The sequence below is a fragment of the Drosophila grimshawi genome, unplaced genomic scaffold (genome assembly GCF_018153295.1).
Source record: "Drosophila grimshawi isolate 15287-2541.00 unplaced genomic scaffold, ASM1815329v1 contig_44, whole genome shotgun sequence".
NCBI lineage: Eukaryota > Metazoa > Arthropoda > Insecta > Diptera > Drosophilidae > Drosophila > Drosophila grimshawi.
This window is the reverse complement of record NW_025063240.1, coordinates 14,108,947-14,128,981: the sequence shown is the minus strand read 5'-3', so window position 1 is coordinate 14,128,981 and position 20,035 is coordinate 14,108,947. Positions and strand designations below refer to the sequence as shown.

Sequence of the window (20,035 nt, the reverse complement as noted above, 5' to 3'; positions counted from 1 at the left end):
ATATCGGAAAATTATAAATGAATAGGGAATCACCTTAAAAACAGTATAGTTTGAATTTGAATTTTCAAAAAAAAAACTTAAAAAGTGAATCTCGCGAATCATGCATCATGACTCATTTTCAAATTTTGTTGTAATTGTTGGCGAAGAATTTAACAATCGTTGAAAACTCTTCACATTTACATAAAAATTATAAAAAAAAAAATTGTATTTGTAATATCAAAAGCTAAGCTTCACAGAATATAAAGATTTGTATGAACTCATTTGAAATTTATCATATCTTCTTAATATACATATGTGGCATTTGCTTACAATGTTCTACAGTAAACTATTTTCAATGTAAAACGATTCCTGTATTCATATATTTGACATCTCAACATTTTATATTTTTGTCGGTTCCACATTCTCACAAATATTTATTACAGTATGTATATTTTACTTAGTCAAATTTGTGTATTTGCAATTTGCGATTAAATTTATGTAGAATTTATTTCTATATTTGCTTTGGGCAATTTGTTTGAATCAATATGACCGAAATTGAGGTAGACGACGACAATGTATCCGATTTGACCGAATTAATAAGGGTTAGCACTGCGTCTAAGAGAGGAAGTGTCATCGATGATATTTGCAAACGTCTCAAAATAGTCACGATCGACGTGGACAAGGTGCTCCGGGCCAAGGAACTGCTTTCATCGCTACAGCGACGCAAAGCATTTATTGATCTGATTGGGCTGGATGAAGATTCATCCATCTATAAAAATCCAGAGGACTTGCAACGGCTGAAGTCACTGCACAGCCTGAGAAGAATGTCATTTCCACCAGACACGGAAGATGAAGAGTTGAATGAGGAAATGAGCGAGGATATATGCCAGATGCCCTTCGATGAAGAGCGTTGGGGTAATTTCTTTTCTGGCTTTCAGATATTGCGCACACCAGAATGCCTCGATGCCAATGAGAATAGCAAGTGCATTGAGCTGAGCACCGGAAATTTCGATGATGACCTGCATACGTATTTATGTGAGTTTAACCTAAGATATATAGACTATATAAAACAAATAGTATATGTATACAGTGTCTGGAGTTCGTTGTTTTATGATCGATTTGTTTTGTGGTCCGCTGCGCGAGAATCAAGATGTGATTGTGCGGCTCCGCGAGGCAGAGATATGTGTGTCCAAACAGTTAAGTTTTCCCGTTGTTTCCACCATCATTGCCAAGATGTCGCCGCGTCATCAATATACCGGTTATTTGGCTCAGGACGAGAATGGTCCAATTCCAATGCTTAAGGGATATAAAGTCTTCCTGACTGTTGATCGCAACTATTCGCGTAGCTGTACATCGCGTATGATTTATGTGAATTCGCGTTTTCTGCTCTGCGACATTCGTCCATACGATATCATACTTATTGGCGAGGAACTACAGCTGATGGTGCGCTATGTGCGCCAGGATCATCTCAATTGTTGTGTCTGTCGAAAGGGCGAACTTCGATCCTATATGCCGGTGCTTTTGCCGGCACGCTGCAGTAGATTCCGTGTATCGTACGAGGAGGTGGAGGACATTTCATTTGCCCGCCAAGTAGGTATCAATGTGCTAGTCTCTAATATAGCCGGCACTGAAAGGTATCTGGATGATCTGGAAAGAGTTGCAGCATCGCTGCAGAGCGAACATATCAGACTCTATGCCCGTGTGCTCCTAAATGATATTCACGGCTGTGATGGCGCATTAAACTGGATTGCCCTACGCTACGATGGCCTTCTGGTGGAGTTGACGGAGCCAGAAATAGTTCCAGACATAATGCGATTGTGTCCGAACGCCGAATGCATCATGCAGTTAGCCTATGCCGCCAAGAAGCCCATCTTATTGGATGTCGACCCCATTAATGGGCAGCGTTTGCGCGTTGATCCCGCCCATTATTATTATACCTTCTTCTATCCGGACAAATTTGTGGTCAAGTCCCAAAAGTCGCGGAGTGCCTGTTATTTTAGCTTCCTGCAGAGTGCCATTTTTGAACAGATCTTGCCGGTGGCACTGGCAAAGATGCCCCAGTGTGATAGCTCGCACACGGGCGCCGATGGATTGGCACGTGCCGTTGTAACAACCTCCCTGGAGCTGGATGCTAAAGCCATTATCGTTTGCGGCGTGACCACACGGATGGTACAGAAGATTTCGCACTTTAGGCCGAAGGCACCCATCTTATTTGTCAGTCATATGCGCTCTGCTGAGGACAATGTGTCCCTGTACCATAATGTCACGATGCTCTCGTTCCGCTCGACATACTTTATCAGCCATCAGCGCAATATCTTTCGAAAGACCGTTTTTGCTCTCGCCTATTTGTCGTCGCTCCGTATTGTCAAGCACGGTGATAAGGTTATTTTGGTTTATAATTATGTGTCAGGCACAACGTTTCCCGAGAAGTATCTCATCTATACATTTCACAAAAAGCACTTTGTACAGCACATATCCGAGTCCTTGTTTTCATCGGCAATACCGGGAACAAATAGTGCCCAAACTGCAGGCGTCATGCATGTTTAGCATTTGTTGTTGGCTGCAAAATTGACGTTAATGCAAATTTCAATCGATCGAACGAAATGAATTTAAATGAAAACGTTTATAACAATGTATACATTAACATTATTTGCTGGGAGTATACTGGTAATATATATTGTGTCGATATATGTATCATTTATTTAATGGAATGTGTTAATCTTAAAGTCTAATCTAATATGAAGTATTATCATAGAGATATTGTTACATATACATACATACATTATAAACAGATCACCGCAAATCCCCTCAACGACTGTACATTTAAATAACAAGCCTAAGCTAGGACCTATGCCTTCGAGGACAGTTGCACATTTTTCCTATATACAGTCTATATAACTATTTCAACAGGTTACTTATGTAATGCACATGCAATAAGCAAAAATTAGCATTCAATTGATCGTTGCATTAAAAGCCATAACAATTTCAACAAACAAAATAAATTGAGGCGTTCAGTTTTTTTTTTTTTCGAATTTAAGACGTCCTTTGTTGCAGCGCTCGCATTGTGACATGCTCGTAGGCAGCCTTCAGTGTCGTATAGCAATATCCTGCCATTCCATTCATTTCGGCCTGAAAATTTGGGCCGCCCGTCAGATCGTCCAGCAACGCCAACTCAGCACCCAAATGTGGCACAGCGGCACGCAGCATGCTCAGCATTGTCAGTGGAATCATGTTGTCCGCATTGAGCTGTGCGCCATTCGCTGCAATATACCAAAGGAATATAGGAATAGTGGGAACAGTCAGTCGGAGCTGGTCAATCAAATACTTACTGGCCATGGCGTGCTCATATGCCTCCGTCAGCAGCTCCATGTTGCGCTGTATCACTGTCAACATATCCTGGGGACTGAATTTCTCTTGCAGCTGCTTCAGCATCTGTATGGACGCTTCGAATTGCGTGTCCAGCATCACAGCGATGAGACAGCTGTAAACAAACAAATCATCATTAATAAAACATAACAAGAAAAACGTGTTTATTATGATAAGAATCCGATTAGTGAAACAAATTATTGTTAGCTATAGCTCTGAATTTTAATTAATACTGAACTTGGTTAATCTGTGTTTTTGAAGAATGCATTTTCCATTGAGGAAGTATTGATTATATCTTTGTAGTAAATAAATTATTGCAAATGACTATTATCAAACGATTTATTTGATTTCTCACATTCAGCTGATTCATCGAAAATTTAAAAATAAGTCTTTCATTTCATTAACTAACAAAGTGGCCCTCGTAATTTTGTTTATGGCATGCTCCAAAAAAAAAAAAAGTGAATCATGTTTATGACTCAAACAAATGAAACGTGAATGGAGATAAGCTTTGTATTCAATTTGCTTACCTGTCGTGACCGAGCAGCTCCACCAGTTCCTCATTGTTCAACTTTTCGGCATGATTTAAATTCTGCCTATAGAGCTCATCCTTGCGATTGTACTTGTTGGCATAGAGCACAAAGAGCGTTGAGTAAATGCCCTCGGACAGGACCAGCGGATAGAGGAGGGTAATGTGAGAGATGACCTCTCTGGTGCCATCGAGATGACAGTATTCCTCGGGCAGTGCCGGAAACATTTTACGCACGAATCGATAAATCCGTCGGGATATTGATTCCCATTCACGCATCGCCTGCTTGGCCAAAATCGGTGTTGGCTTCACCTTCCAATAGCCATAGGAGTAATGGAAACAGTTGACAATGCGCTCGTTTAACGCATACAGCGGATGATAGCGATCCTTGAAGGCCTGCTCTAAATACGATCGGATGCAGCTCACATCGTGCTCGCCAAGAGTGCTTGCCATGCCAAAGCTGGGCACCTGCTCCAGCATTGTGCTGCCCGTGGATGTTGTCGACGTAATAGAACAGTTGCTGCTGTTTCTATGCTTGGATATGTTGTTATTGTTGGTGGCATTATTGCTGTTATTGTTATGGTTATGGGACATGTTGCCAAAACTGCTGCTCAAATTGCCCACAGGCACAGACTCGCCATTGAAGCTACGATCCAGCAGACTCTCGTTTAGGCTAAAGCTGACCAAACTTCTCGTATCAATCGTCGAGTTGTGGCCTATCGAAAGCAAACTATCCGAGCGCTGCAAGCTGTCCAATTTCCTGCACAGTGTCTCCTGTGAGTGGATCCGACGTGGCGTCGCGCTGAGCAGATCCAGTGTGGACGTTTGCTTGCCGGACACCAACGATGCCTGCGACGTTGGCGTGCTGCTCCTCGCCGGCTGCACAGGCGACTTCTGTGGCAAAGGCAAACTGAGCAGAATGTTATTGAAATAATTGCCGGGCTTGGTGCCATCTCGCGATCGCTGCTTGCTCATGTAAACGGCAATGCAGCTCCACAGCTGTGCCGTGCTCAGTGTGGATTTCGCTGCTTTCTTGAGCGTGCCTCCCGTAATGGCAGCCAAGGCGCTATGACTGCTGGCTGCGGAACTGCAATTCGCCACATCCGACTCAAAGTTGTGAAACAATGCGCGCCATTTACGATTGTGATCCACCATAACGCGACCAAGTGAACTGAAATAATATTTAGAAGAGATCTTTCAATTATTATTGCTGCAGCTTGAATAACTTTCAGACATGTTCACCTGGGATACTTGGAGAAACATCGATTGAGCACCAGTTCACCGTTTTGTATGCGGACCGTTTCCCAGCTACCGCTGAGATGGCCAAACATCTTATTGCCAATTAGCTCACAGTTGTCATCGTCCTGATCGGTGGCACCCAAAACACTACAGCCAACATCACCGCTGGGCATATAGTACTCGCCGCGTCCATTGGGTCCCTGCAGCGTCAGTTCACCCTCGTAGTAGTAGTCGTTCTCGAAGACAGCCACACCGCTGCCGCAGAGGTCGTCGGCGGCAAAGTGGCCCTCGAAGTAGTCACCACGATTCGTGACGCAACTGCCGATGCCACACCGCTTGTTGTCCGCAAACATGCCCATGTATTTGTCGCCACTGATCAGATCCTCCATGACGCCGTACCCATTGCGGGCATTCGCCACGTACTCGCCCACGTAGATGCAGCGATTGTTACGCATCATGCCGTGACCGTGAAAGAGACCCTCACAAAAGTTACCCTCATAGATCTCGCTGTCGTGGCCACCGGTGCAATTGAGCTCATAGACGCCAAATCCGTGAAAGCGGCCGCCTTTAAAGTTTCCCACGTAGACACCGGTCGAGGGTATTACCATTTTTCCATAGCCTATAAATAATAAGGTATCAGTTAAAGAATATATCTTAAGATGTAATTCTTAAGCTGGTCACCTTCGATGACTCCATGATGGACCTCGCCGCAGTAGACAGTGCCATCGGGATACTCCAGATAGCAATTTCCATGCAGGATGCCTTTGCGCCAGGTGCCACAGGCCTTGACCCGTGCAAACTTTGGATGCTCTCGACTATACTCATAGGCAGTGGACCGAACACTGGGAACCGGACTGCCTAGTGGACGCCCTAAGGCAGCCACAATGCTCGACTGCAGCTGATCAAGCCACACTTTACGCAACTCCGCCTTGCGGGTCATCAGCAGAAAGTTCTTTTCGGGCGTCACGATGCGCAGTCCCAGTTCACCCTCTGACCAAATCCACAAGGCGCTCAGCGGGTACGCATGGAGTGCATGACTGCCCAGCTGGCAAAGGAAGTCGGAGAAGAGTATAAAGCTGTGGCTTGACATGCTCAGACCGCTGCTCGCCAGCTTGAGCGGCACCAGGGCCGATGTGAGGATCACACGTCGCTGACGATGTCGCAGATGGGCAATGCGCGGCGTACACTCCTTGCCGCTCCAGAACTCTTTGGTATTGACGGCCAGCTCCTGGCTAATGCAGCTCATGCGGGCAAACTCTGACCAGGCGACACGATGCTCATCGTATTCTGGCTGTGTCTTGACCAGGAGCTCCATGAACTGCATGAACAGCTGATAGATGGCAAATGGCTGCTGGAACATTCGGATCAGATAGCTCTCTTCGCCCAGTTCCGCCAGCAGATTGAGATTGCTCAATGGCGGCTGTCCAATGACATTTACCGCCTCACCAAATCCATTCACCGACAGCACATCGCAATACGAACGAGTATAGCCCTCGAACAGTTCGATATACTCGCGATAATAGCAGATGAACAGTAAATCCGCCGGCTGCACATAGTCCGCACGATAGAAGCCCTCCAGCGAGTGTAGTGTGGCTGCTACCAGGCACACAATTCGCTCCCAGTTGAGGAGTAGCGGCGCCAAAACGGGCAGCTTCCAACTGAGCAGAGTCTCTACCGCCTGACGTTGCTTCAACAGCAGCTGTAACTGCGACTGCAGATGGCTGAGAAAATAGTGATATTGTCGCTGGAATTGACGGCAATTCTGGAGCGTGTAGCCACCGGCACAGTGCAGCAGACGCATCTGACGTGGCCAGGCGACGCCCAACTGCAAATGCAGCACTGTCTGTTCATAGGTGCTGGATTGGGAGGGAGGCTGGGACACCATTTGGACTTGCCCAGCTGCATTGAGAAGCAGTGTGCGATAATCTCCGCAGGTCGCCTCCAGCGCGGTGTGCTGCTCCGGTTTCAGTTGTTCCGACAAACAGATCTCGGTGGGCGAGCTGAGATCCTCGCCAAGCTGCTCGCGATTGTTGATGCCCCAGTGATAGAGACGTCCATCTAGGGTGCGTGCCACACTGTGATGCCTGCCGGCAGCAATGCTGCAAACGCCCATGCCATCCAATTTCTCCAGACGGGCGACGTGGGCTCGTCGTATGTGATCCCCGGTGCCCAGCAGGCCACCATTCGAGGCACCAAATGTGAACAGCTGCGTGTGTAGCAACGCAAATCCCTGATGCAGTAGATGACGCGTGTTGGCCGTAAAGCTGCGCTCCGAGCTGCCACTCTGCAGAGATTTAAGTGAGCCCTGCTCCTCTGCGCTGCTGTGCTCCTGCTGCAGCTGCAGCACATCGTCGGCCAGTTGATGGGGCGCCACAAGCAGCACAAAATGCTCATTCCCAGCGACCAGGTCCAACAGCTGTTTACCTTCCTCGCAGAGGCGCATGTGACGGGGCTGCTCGGCGTTGAAGACCTCGCCACAGCTCCCCAGGACATAGGTGTCCCCGTTGAGACTGACAAAGACGACACCCTGCTCGGAGCAGCAGACACGTCGCATGCAGACACCCTCGTCGTGCAGTCCGAGCGGATCAAAGCTGAGCGTTTGCCATGCACTCGCCCGATAGCCGCCGCCGCCGGCGGTGATCAATTGACGTTGCACGCTGCCATTGGTAAGTACCACAAACAGCTGACGGCTGCCGCGACAAAAATCCACATCAACGATGTCCGTGCGCAGCAGGCTCAGTTCCAGTGTACTGATACCATGCAGCTTCAACAGCTCCGCCGAATAGAGTGATTGATCTGCTGTCAGCAGTAACAACCAACTGGACTCAAATTGGACAAGAGCAGTGGAATCTCTGTCTTTGGTTCCCTCTGCATAGCTGCCCATGAAGCAGAGACGCAATGCGGGCGAACGGGTCAATGGTGGCACGCCCTTCCAATGCAGCTGCAGCGGTTTGCCCTCGTAATAGATGACGAAGGCTTCGCCAGATCCACTTGCTGCTCCATTGGAGCTGGAGCTGGACATGCTGTTTACTCTTCTCTTTCTGCTTCGACGTCTTTGTTATTGTTTTTGTTGTTTTGTAACACGCAATTGCAAACTAAACTAATTAACTCTATTTACACACATTACGCACTGCATTATGCTCAAATGCTTAATGCATTCTATGAGCACATTTTATCGATTTTTGTTTAATTGATACTGCTGTGCAAATAGCAATTAATTTGGTAAAATGCTAGAGCATTTAAAACTTGAAAACTTCTAATAAGCGTATTATTTGTGATGGTTTCGCCAGCAAGTGTGACCGTAGTAGCAACAGCGAATACCACAAAACAACACTAGTCAACATAATGTAGTGCAATCGAATTTGCTGCTGTCATGTCTTATCATATTCATATAGATAATATATATACATACTCATTCAATGAACATTTTTGGTCATTTTTTCTGTAAATTATTAATCAGTTTTTATAAAATGAACGCATACAGAAATTTAGTCACTCTAGCTCAAATCTTAAGCTTCATTTTAGCTGGTATTTTATTTACTTATAGATTCTTAAGGAGGTCACACTGGTGACGCGTTAGCAGCTGTGCAGCTGGCAGAAATTGTTAAATTGTATTTTTTGTATACAATGCCAAAAATGTAGATTTGTGTACACTCTGCAGCAAACTGAAACAGTAAGAATTGCATAAAAATTTTGGCAACGTTGCGAGAACAGCCAGCTGGTGAGCACAATCATTATATGAGCAGACCTTGACCTTGACTGAGTCTGTTCGCCGCAGATCGCCTGCCACGCAATGGACTGGGATAGTTCTGGGGGCGTTGCCTTGGCCGATGACTCTGGCCTCTTCAGCTGCAGCAGTGATGCAGATGAGTCGGTGACAAATGATGCCACGACATGGATTCAGGAACAGCAACTTGAGCGAGACCAGGAACCAGTCACAGAGTCGTTGTTTCTGGTTTCGCAGGAGCTGCGCAAGTCGCGCAGTGAAGTGGAGCGGCTTAGCAAATCAGAGCAGTGGTACAAACAGGAACTGCAGGCCCAGAAGCATAATCGCCTCGAAACGCTGGAGCGTCTGTACGCTCAGGAGCGAAAGTATATGTTAGAGAATCAGCGATTGCAACAGGAATCGCAGCGTCTTCAAGCCAAATGTGCCGTACTGGAAAGTGGCGGACCGACGCCAGGAGGAGGAGCAGCATCAGAAGCTACTACGATAACAACTGCAACTGCGATGCTGCCAGCCACGGAACAGCGAGGAGGCAGCGCCGACTGCGATTCCTTTGAGGCGCAACAGCAGCAGGCAAGGCTGGCCGATCAGTGTCAACTCACCGAAGTGTTGCGCAAGCAAAAGAAAGTACTGCTGGCGGACATCCAGCGAATGAGCCTGGAGCATGACAGCAAGCAGCTGCAAGTGCAACGCCAGCTCGCAGGCGTTGAGTTGGAGAACAAGCACATGACGCGTCAGTGCAAGCAGCTGATTGATGCACAGCGTGAAATGGCGCACAAGCTGGAGTTGAAGGCGACCACACTTCGCAGCGTGACAGCGGAGCGGGAGCAATTGCGTCAGGTCATCGCTGAGCTGAATGAAACACTGCAGACCCAAGAGCGGCTGTTGACGCTGAAAGAGAGCGAATTCCTGGAGTTGAAGCAACACTATCAGACGAAACTGAGCAGCGAGTGCAACATTGATGCAATGCACAAGTATAGCATGGCATTCCATGGCGAGATCATTGCCAAGACTAACGAAATAGGAAAACTGAAGCACGCACTGTTTGAGCTACAAACAGAACTGTTGCTCATGTCCAAGCTTCAGGCACAGAACGAGGAGCAGCAACGGCAACTCGAACAGTTGAATTTCCAGTTGGAGGCGCAACAATTGGAGCAGGCTCTAAAGGATGCCAAACTTAACAATTTGATGACGGAGAAAACAGAACTCGAACGTCAGCTGCAGGAGACGCAGCAAACGCTGCAAAACTTGGAGAGGCAGCTTTTTGAACTGCACAAACAAAACGCGGAGACTTGCGCCAAATACAAGCAGACCAAATGGCAATTAGAAGTGCAGCAAAGCCAAAATGTTGAGCAAGAGCAGCAACTAAATGAACTGCGTGAACAGCTCGCAGTTTATGTTCAGCAATGCAGTCAGCTTAAATCCAAAATGGAGCAACAGCAGCAAGTTCAGCAGAAGCAGTTAGTGACCGATGGCACCCAAGCAATAGAGGATAGTTCTGTGCTGGAGCAGCGCATTGAGTCGCTAGAGCAGCAGCTGCTGGCGGTCAATAAGCAAAAACAACAAACTGTTGCGCTGTTGCAGCAACTGCTCCAGCAGCAGAACGACAAAATAAGAAACACCAATGAAATGGAAGCCGATTGGCGGCAGTTGCTCGAAGCACTTCAAGCCACACAGCAAATGGAGCTACAAATGGAAAAGCAACTACAGCAGAAAGCCGATGAACTGCAGCAGCTCAACGAGCTGTTCGCACAACAAAATGACCAGCTACAGCAGTTGCAACGGCTTAGTCAGGCCCATGAAACGAAAAACAGCAACGAGCTGCTGCAAGTCAAAAAGGCACAAGCCGAAGACGCAGTGAATCTCAGCCAGCTTCATGCTCAGGTGCAGGAACTGCTCAAGGAGCGGGAAATCGCACCTAGAAAGCAGCACAATAACCTGGTGCAAGTGCTGGAAATGGAAACCGGTCGCAAGTTGCAGCATGTCAAGAATTGGTCCCAGTTGATCAAAATGCTGCGACAGGAGTTGCGTGCAGGCAAAGCAGCTAAAGAACTCCCCTTGCTGAAAGTGAAGCTGGCCAAAGTCGGTGGAAAATATGAGCAAGCGCTGGCCAGAATTAAGGTAAGCTAGAACTGATTGATCAGTCCCACAGTCGCTATTAGTTTTGAAGTCCTAATTAATAATTACTAATTAACTTGACCTTTGTGCCTGGCCCTATAGTCATTGGAGCAAACTCTGGCCGCGGAACGAGCGCACTTTGAGGCTTCTGATTCCGGCAAATCGACTGTAAGCTCAACCCCGTTGGAGCCGGCGCATGAGGTGGCCAATCTTATTGATGACTACAAAAAGGTAAGCCCTCAATAAAATATTAATACTGTTTCTCTTTATAAAATCCTTTCACTATAGCTCATTCAACAAACTGCGCAGGAGACGGGCCGGCCGCGCAATAGCTATATCCTGGAGCTGATCGAGCGCAGTCAACGCAGCCAGCCAAATTTGTGCCAACTAAGCGAAGACGTGGCCGCTTGCCGTGAGAATATGCTCGATCTCAGCAAGCTGCTGGCCGATCTGGAGTCCAGCTCAACACGTTCGGAGGCCGTGCCATCGTTGATGGATGAGCTGCGCGCCGTGGCAGAGAAAACTTAAGCGGCTAACGTCAGCCATATCCATTAAATGTAGTCAGCTAGCATAATTAGTAGATTTTAGCTTAGTATCAGTTTGTTTTGTCTACGTATTAACATACTTAATTTGTTTTCTTTATATTTTTTTGTTTTGTGTTATTGTCTTTCGAAAAGAAACTATTTATGTTTGTTAATTTTCCCATTAGGAATGTTCAATTCTATGAATTTGTCATCCAACGCAATTTATGAAAAACCCACCTAACTACTTAAAGGTTTACTAGTCCCACAGTTTACACTTAATTTATGAAATCTTTCTTTCCAATCTTCCCAAACTGAACTAAACGTAAGACTATAACTTACTCTGTATCTCCGAAGCTATAAATATTAAATTCCTTCGAATAGGCTTTATAATATGCCAATATTATATTCATTTTTTATTGTTTAAATATATTTTTTATACTTGAACCAAATGAGTTCCCTTTTTAGAATATACACAAGAAACATATACATATATTTAATAATAATAATAGTTAAATTTCGAGCATTCAGAGAATATGATTAATCCTGAAAGTATGCAGTATTTTATTAACTTAAATAAAATTGTTTCCCTTTATGTTCAACTCGGATAGTGATGCTGATCAAGAATATATTAGCTTTATGGGTTTGCATATATTTCTTCAATGTGTTACACACAAAATATAATACCGTTTGCAGATGAATAAAAATATCAACGAATGTAATATAATATTTTGGTAGTATGTTAAAATATACGAGTCTAATAAGCTATTCCTTTTATCAAACTGAGCGAGTGACATGCACATTATATTTATATAAAAACATGTATTTTTTCAGACTTTACCAAAAATGTACACCAAAAATTCATGCATGAAAAATATTTTCTAGAAGACCTGGCGTTTGCTTAAAGCTTTGGATGAATTGCGTTATTATTTGGAATGCTGGTAGAATATTCATCTATATAAATAGAGGGCAACAACAGATGTTTGACGTGAAGTCAAATCGATTATTCACATTACCACTGCTCACAATTTAAGCGTCGTCGGCGGTGAAACCCTTTTTCTACTTACATTTACAACTTGGCATTGTCAACGCCTGGTCCTGGTCACTGGCATTGGCATTGGGCACACTGGTAGTTATGCTGGTTGTGGATAAGGTTGTGCTCTGGGTTCCATAGTTGCAACGGCCACTTGGGTATTGATAAATGCGTTGAAAACTTAGCGACCGCCCAGTAGATTTGCACCCAAACGTCGCCCTACCTTCCGCCTTTGTGGCAGGGCACAATTGTTGGCCAAATTCAATTGGCGCAATTTTTCATCGTTCCTAGTGCCTTTAAGGGGAACCGCGGATCCTTTGCTGCTGCTGCCGTTCTTGCTGATGCGGCTGCTGCTGCTGCTGTTGTTGTCTATTGTGCCTGTTGATCTTGCTGTTGTTGTTGCACTGGGCAATTGTTCTCCGCTGCTCCGACTCAAGGTTGTTTATTTTGAAAAATCACCAACCGCAGAGCGAGACGCCCTGTCGAACATCGTGGCTATGTGGCGGCCTGGGATTTAATTCAACGCCTGGACATTTATAAATTACATTCAATTTATACACAACACGAAAGCGTGATTTTTACTTTTTACAATCTGGTGAATAATAGATCAGCGTCGCATTATTGCCGACTGCTCGTTTCTGCCCTTTGCCATCAGCGGTCAATCGCATTTTTGACACTACGATTCTGGTTGTTATACTATAAATTTAATGCGAATTTGAGTACATTATATATCTGTACTTATATATTTTACTATCTAAATTCTTATTAACTTTTAATTAAGCTTAATAATGTGAAAAAGAGAAAATGCATTTTTATAGCAGTTTTCTAATAGACCTTTTTGTACTAATCTAATGAATAATACTAAGTGTGTACTTAAAGATCTCACGCAGTTTGATTACTCAAATCGTATGTCCTTATCGTTTAGTCGTAAAGAGCTACAACATTGTTTTTTTTTGACTGTTGCAACTTTAATTTCAGCAACATTTTAACATTAAGATTGGCTGAAAACGATTGGAATTGGCCAAGGATATCAATTGCTGTGGCGGAGAGTGCTTTTTGCTGTACATGGCTGATCAAGAGGGAGGGTCAGGGTGAGGGGTTATTGGGCATTGGTTGAGGTCGCTCATTAAATTGGTTCCGGGCAAACACCAAAGCCATAAACATTTAATTCTCACCAAAGCGATTGATGCCGGTTCGCCGTCGAAGGGTCGTCGGTCGTCTTGCCACAGTGCTAGTCCCAAATTGCAAATGCAACTTGTTAACCTTGAAAGCAGACGAAACGGACACACTGACAAACAGATAGAGAGTTGGCCAAGTGCCTGGCAGGAGCAGCAAGAGCAACAGCAGCATCAGCAGCAACAACAGCAGCAGCCCCACAAGACCCCAAGCACAGTATGAGGCATTTAGTCAGACGTCGCCGTTGTTATTCGTCTGCCGATCACTCGTTTGTCTAGCTGCGGCAGTCCTCCAACTCTGCCTTCACTCTGCCCCCGCTACCTGCTGGCTGATGTTGCCTCCTCCGACACTCGGAAATATACATGCCCGACAAGTTCGCAAATTGCTAATGACTATAAACTAAATCTTATTGTATTAATAGTGATTTGTCTTTCTAAACAGTAGAGCCATCATTTTTTTATTTCATTAAGATATTTCTAAAATGTAGTTCATACAATTTCTAACTAAAAGAAAGTTTTAAAAAGTTTAATATGGGAAATATTAAAATTATCAGCAATTAAAAATAAACAACATATTCTTGGGAATGCCAAACTAGGCAAGTCACATTACTTTTCTTCAACACAAAATTTAATTTAGTGCTATTTTGAAAATGGCTATGGCATATATTTATTTTCGCAGTGTACCAGCTACAGAGTACAAGTATATTGAATAATGCGTTTATGGGCAGATGAATGACACTTCATACAGGCGGTTGTCGGTTCTAGCTCCTACTCGGCCTCCTGCTTCCTGTCGTCTGTTGGTGGTGGTGGTGCTGATGCTGGTGGTGGTGGCGGTGGCGGTGGTGGCCAAATGGCTTGAGTTGAATTTTTCATGCGTAAACTTCGGCCCCAGGCAGCGTAGCTGCGACTGACTATTCGTCATATGTGCCTGGGCCATGTCAGTGCTGTGTTTGGAAGAAATTCGTTTAAATTGTCAATTGTCTGCGATTTGTGCCCCTGAAACTGGTTTCCAGCCACTCCTAATGAGGCGCATCAACGAGGGGCAGCGCAGTAAAAAAAGCAAAACAACAAAAAAATAAACCAAATAAAATAAACGAATCCAAGCCAAAACCCTTTTAGCATTCAGCTGCGACGGTGGCCACGGTGGCTCTTGTTGGCTGCTGTGCGTTTGCATTTAGCAGGCAAACTACATTAAATTCAACTTACCCACACACACACGCACACACACACACACACACACATTCATGTGCATAAGAGATGTACGTATATAAGTTGCATCTTTAGTGGCTGATTCTGTGATTGGGATTCTGACGCTGATGCGTCCTCGTGTGCCGGGTGTTGCAATGTCATTCGTTGCATTTTATGCACTTTTTGCACTTTACGGCCAGAACATCGTGAACCTGGCGCTGCCCATAAATAAACTTGTATCTTTAAGATACAAAAATAGTCGTAAAAAATCAGCAAATAACCCCAAACCTGTAGGCACTTGAACTCTTAAGCTTTTAGCTAAGAACAGAAGCACCAACATCATTTGGCTCAAAATAGAAGTGGAAAACACATATATTTATGTATGTCAGGCGGCAATATTAAATTTAATATTTAGCGCACGTTTTGAGACCTTTTGCATACAATGGCTGGCACCACAGGAGAACTGGTAGCCCAGAGAACAGACGATCATTTTAAAAGATGATTTGGATTAACAGATGCCTGCGGAAATCGTGATTGAGTCCTAAAATAGACCAACGATCAATGAAGTTTAATCGCTGCTGCGGACTTACCAATCACTTTATTACCGCATCATCACGATTACCAAATGAATCCTTTAATTGACAATAATAAATCAATTTTACAATTTTCAATTGCAAATCATTTCTTTTTTCTAGGAAAATTCCATTGTGGTAAGTGTTTACTGTAAGACGGGGCGAAATAACAACTTTCTTTAGACATAAATCACAATTAAACGGCATCTTTAACAACCTCTCCCACTCCTCTCTCCCCACACATTCCTTTCAACAACTCAATCACCAAATCCAACAATAACAACAACAAAAACAACAACAAGTACCTGGTGAACTTGCATTTCGTCGCTTGAGGCAGTAAAAAAAAAAACAAAATAAAAACGAAAAAAAAGAAACCAACACACTCATTTCAATCTTCTTAACGCTGCTGAAACACTTTAGCCCAATTCAATACAACCATCCCAAGCATTTAAAGTTCAACTACACGAAAGCAAACCAAAAGTAATGGCATACAGATAAGTTACGAAGCCAGAATAGAGAGATGAGAGATGAGTCGGTAGCCATTTCACTGAAGATCATAAAAAATAATTACATACTGGGTACTTCGTTTACTATTGCGTAATGCTCTTTCTCTCAAATGGGCAACCGAGACCTGTCTTTATCTTAGTGCATTTCACATTCAGTCTTCTACGATCGGAACTTTTAAAACTGCCAAAAATCCAGGATTTTTTTGTGGAATTTTAAAATATAAGTTTGTTTATCTGAATTTATTATATTAGGTTTATTTAGTATTATAGCATACAAGCATAAAGCATACATTTTATTTTGTAAATATTTGTGATTCTCTGAAAAATCTATAAGAGTACTTTGTCTTATCTTTGAAGCTAATAGTCCCGCAGAGAGCGTATTTTATGTTCAGTGTTGAGCATCAACTTCACTTTGCTGGGATTATTTAATCAATGGAGCATGTACGTAAAAGGGCATGAGAGCCGCTGAATGATACTTCAGAGCCAGAAGCAGAGGCAGGTACATTGATCTCGCGCCACTAAGAAAGTAAACCGTTAAGATTCAACGATAGGTTGCAAAGAATTCAATGACCCAAACATTTTGGGCCATTGTGTTGATTACGTCAAATGGAGATCGAACGATCTGGGCGGCGGCTGTTTTGCTCGCAATGCATTAACATTGCTCAAGATGCCAAGTCAATGGCAAATCTCGTTACTTGAAATGTGCTCCCCGGCGATCGTCTCTCGTTGCGCATGCAAATACCGCTGCCCGCTGCCACTGCCACCACCGCTGCCACAGTTGCTGCCTCAGTTGCAGTCGCAGTCGCAGTTGCCGTCGCAGTCAGAGTCGCATTCACAGTATGAGCTGAAGCCGAAGGCGAGGAGGCCCTGTCCATGGCCATGCAATTTAGTCAAAGGCCCTAACGGCATTTGAGCCAAATGCGTTTACGCATCCGCTATAAACTTGTATGCCGGCTTTTGCCGGTTCTAAGCTTAGGTGTTGGTTGGTTTTACTTGGCTTGGTTACTTGAGTGGCTGGTTGGATAGTTGGTTGCTTGGTTGGTTGGTTGTTTGGTTGCTCGGTCTGTCGGTCGCCAGAACCAGTTATATATGCTATAAGCAGGAGCATGCGACAAATGCCGTCCAAGTCACTGTGACTTCCTTCAGGACGGGACGCGACAGGCACGACACATAGTTAGAGCGACGTCTCTGGGCACTGTTAATTGGACTTACACTGGCGTGCCAGTCCAGCTCGCCAGCTCCAATTCACCAACTCACCAACTGTCCAACTGTCCAACTGTCCCAAGTCCACTGTTTGGCTGCCCATCAGGCTGTGCGTGGCGCACTTAAACGAGGTTAACTGTACTCACTGCCCAGGCAAACGGGCCAATATGCTTTGCAGCCTTACCTCAAATTTAATTTCAACTTACGTCAGCTGTGCTCCAGCTTCAGCTTCAGGGCTGCGGTCAATGCACGCATTACCAGTTCTGCTTCAGCTTCAGCTTCAACTTTAGCTTGAGCTTATCAACAGCCGATCGCCAGACCAACTTCAACTGCAACTCCATCTCAATCTTCCCATCGCCATCTCACCATTTTTTTAATCTGCATCGACCCACCAAGCCCATCAAATCAGCAACGTGACGCTGCCCTTGGGCCCCATAAAAGTGTTATGCGCATTCCCGCCAAACTTATGTATATATGTATAAACTTATATATACATATATATATATATATATATTAATACGCTGTCATAACATTTGCACCGCAATAATAGTAGTAATAGTAACTGAGTGCCTGCAGTCGCTTTAAATTGTGGCACAGCTTCTTTCATTCAAGGATAATATTACGGTTAGGTATTCGTTATTTAATTTGCCAACGTGCCCGCAACACGACTTATCATTAAAGTTACCCAAAACTCTTAACAAAAAACATAAAACAAAAATCCCAGACAGACATACAGATAGATAGATAGACGGAGCCACAGACTCAGATTCCTGAGTTGCCTTTGGGCCACAGTCGTCTTTGGCATCTGAGTTGGGAGGTAAACTAAAACGGTGATCGCTGGTGAGTTTAGTGTAAATTTATCTTGCCTCATAAACTGACAGGTTTAAGACCAATAACAAACAATAAGAACACATGCAATAACAAGGAGCAAAACAAGCCGTAAGCCAGCTTATAGATCGTTCAAAATCTGAGAGAGAGTCTAGGCTTCACATCAGTAAAAACTGTGCTTAAAGATCGTTCAACAACTCAAAACTGTGCAGGACTGTTCAAAAGCATATTTTATGACGACTGTTATTGCTCCTAAGGTGTTAGCATCTCAATTGAAATACAGTTGTCTTCAAAGTGTGTTACAATCCAATTCCAATCCAGGAAGAGTTTGAGATGGAAATTGACTTTACGAGCTACTTGAGTAAAAATGTATTCAGATTATTTTGATATTTGAAAGTCCTATGCATTACATTAAAGTTGATAGTTTCAGAAATTACCAATTAATTCGACGAACAACTAAATTATGTTATGTTAAGATACAAGATTTTAGCCAGAAATTTTAACTCTTAAATATTTTTAAAATATAGCAAATCGATCACTGAATTATTTTCTTTACAATATAAAGTGAAGAGTCACAGCTTTTGGACATGCATTGTTCATCTCTCAGCAGACAGAGAGAATTCCGCTTCCGCCCTAGAGACCGCACCCATTTGCTGTGATCAGTAACAGCATTGGGGGCAATGAAATCGTGCTGCCCCATTATAGCATAAAGCGTTGCCAAACGCCATTTGCACGTAAATACTGGGGACACCCCTGGGTTAAGAGAAATGCTGTAATGGAATTACATCGAATTGGGATTTCATATAGATCGCCGATAATGTTGATCGCCATGATGAAATGAAATTGTTTGCTTTCGATTTTGGCTAATTGCAGAGTCCATTGAAATGCCTACTTAGGGCTAATTGGTCCCATCGGAAGCGCCGCCAAGACATGTACAAACATTTCACGCTGTGCTGTCATAGATGTTGTAATTGATGCCGCCGCTGTACCATGTCACAGATGTCAACCAGCCACAGCGCTGCGTAGTATACGACTGGAATTGGTCCCAGACAGAGTCAAAGAGTCGGAGTCAGAGTCAGAGTTAGTACCAATGGCAAAAAGGACGGCAAATCTAACAACTTTGATTGACTTGTGATTTGAAGGCGCGCCTAATTGAAGCGAGGCCAGCCAACCAGAGACTGAGACTGCGACTGCAACTGAGACTGAGATGCAGACACTGACATGCCTTGGAGACTGGACACACTGGACATGACACTGTCTCTCAGTCTCTCTGTCTCTCAGTGTGTTCTGTCGGTAGCTCTGGCAAAATGTTCGTGAGAAATGTCATTAATACGAACGACGTGTTGTGTTATGTGTGAGTGTGGATGTGGATGTGGATGTGGTTCTAGTAAACTATTCAAGTACTTCGTATGTGTCCATCTTCAGGCAGCATTGGGTTCTCAACTGCATTGTTGCACTTAATTAATGCGAGGCTCACTTCATGTCGCTCTGTACACGCCCTAGGCATGCATTTGCGTGTGTGTGTGTTGGTGTGTATGAGTGTGTGTTTGTATTACCCATATAAGGTCAAGTGATAGGCGTTGGTCGTGTAATGGAATTGCTATAAGGCACTTACATTTAGAGCCTGGCGATAATAGTTTAACATTAACGTTTACTCAGCTGGCACCCAATCGCAAACGGTTGGCAAAAGCGTTAACAAATTATTTGAAACATGCAGCGGCGCTGCCGCATAGTCATCCAATAATATACCCCCGATATACACACACACACAAAATACATGCACACATATATCCAATACCAGTTACATCCCAGTTCGAGCAGCTGTTGCTATTTGAAGGCGTTAATATGCGCTGCTATGCCAATAATTTGCAATTATACTTAATTGTAATTGTAATTGTAATCGTTATATAGTACAACAACACGTAATTGAGTGTGAGTGCAAGTTGTTTTCTTCATTACTTTATCATTTCATCTCTTTCGATAATTTTCGTATTATTTTTCTTTTATCGGTTTTTATTGAGAGTATTTGCTCATCGTATGTGCCTGCGGGCATTATG

General features: G+C 44.1%; 3 protein-coding genes across 3 annotated transcripts; 2 read left to right on the top strand and 1 right to left on the bottom strand.

Moving 5' to 3' along the window:
* Nucleotides 1-470: 470 nt before the first annotated feature.
* Nucleotides 471-2,667, top strand: LOC6557662. The gene is made up of 2 exons (XM_001984248.2): nt 471-1,014; nt 1,070-2,667. The coding sequence occupies exons 1-2, from the start codon at nt 525-527 to the stop codon at nt 2,524-2,526; spliced, it is 1,947 nt and encodes a 648-aa protein (XP_001984284.1). The 5' UTR covers nt 471-524; the 3' UTR covers nt 2,527-2,667.
* Nucleotides 2,642-8,319, bottom strand: LOC6558675 (alsin homolog). The gene is made up of 5 exons (XM_001984249.3): nt 5,792-8,319; nt 5,114-5,729; nt 3,873-5,042; nt 3,309-3,460; nt 2,642-3,239 (listed from the first exon to the last, which is right to left on the bottom strand). The coding sequence occupies exons 1-5, from the start codon at nt 8,130-8,132 to the stop codon at nt 3,013-3,015; spliced, it is 4,506 nt and encodes a 1,501-aa protein (XP_001984285.1). The 5' UTR covers nt 8,133-8,319; the 3' UTR covers nt 2,642-3,012.
* Nucleotides 8,320-8,747: 428 nt separating this feature from the next.
* On the top strand, nt 8,748-11,885 carry LOC6558756 (paramyosin). The gene is made up of 4 exons (XM_001984250.2): nt 8,748-8,831; nt 8,889-10,955; nt 11,055-11,183; nt 11,241-11,885. The coding sequence occupies exons 2-4, from the start codon at nt 8,904-8,906 to the stop codon at nt 11,478-11,480; spliced, it is 2,421 nt and encodes an 806-aa protein (XP_001984286.1). The 5' UTR covers nt 8,748-8,831; nt 8,889-8,903; the 3' UTR covers nt 11,481-11,885.
* The last annotated feature ends 8,150 nt before the right edge of the window (nt 11,886-20,035 follow it).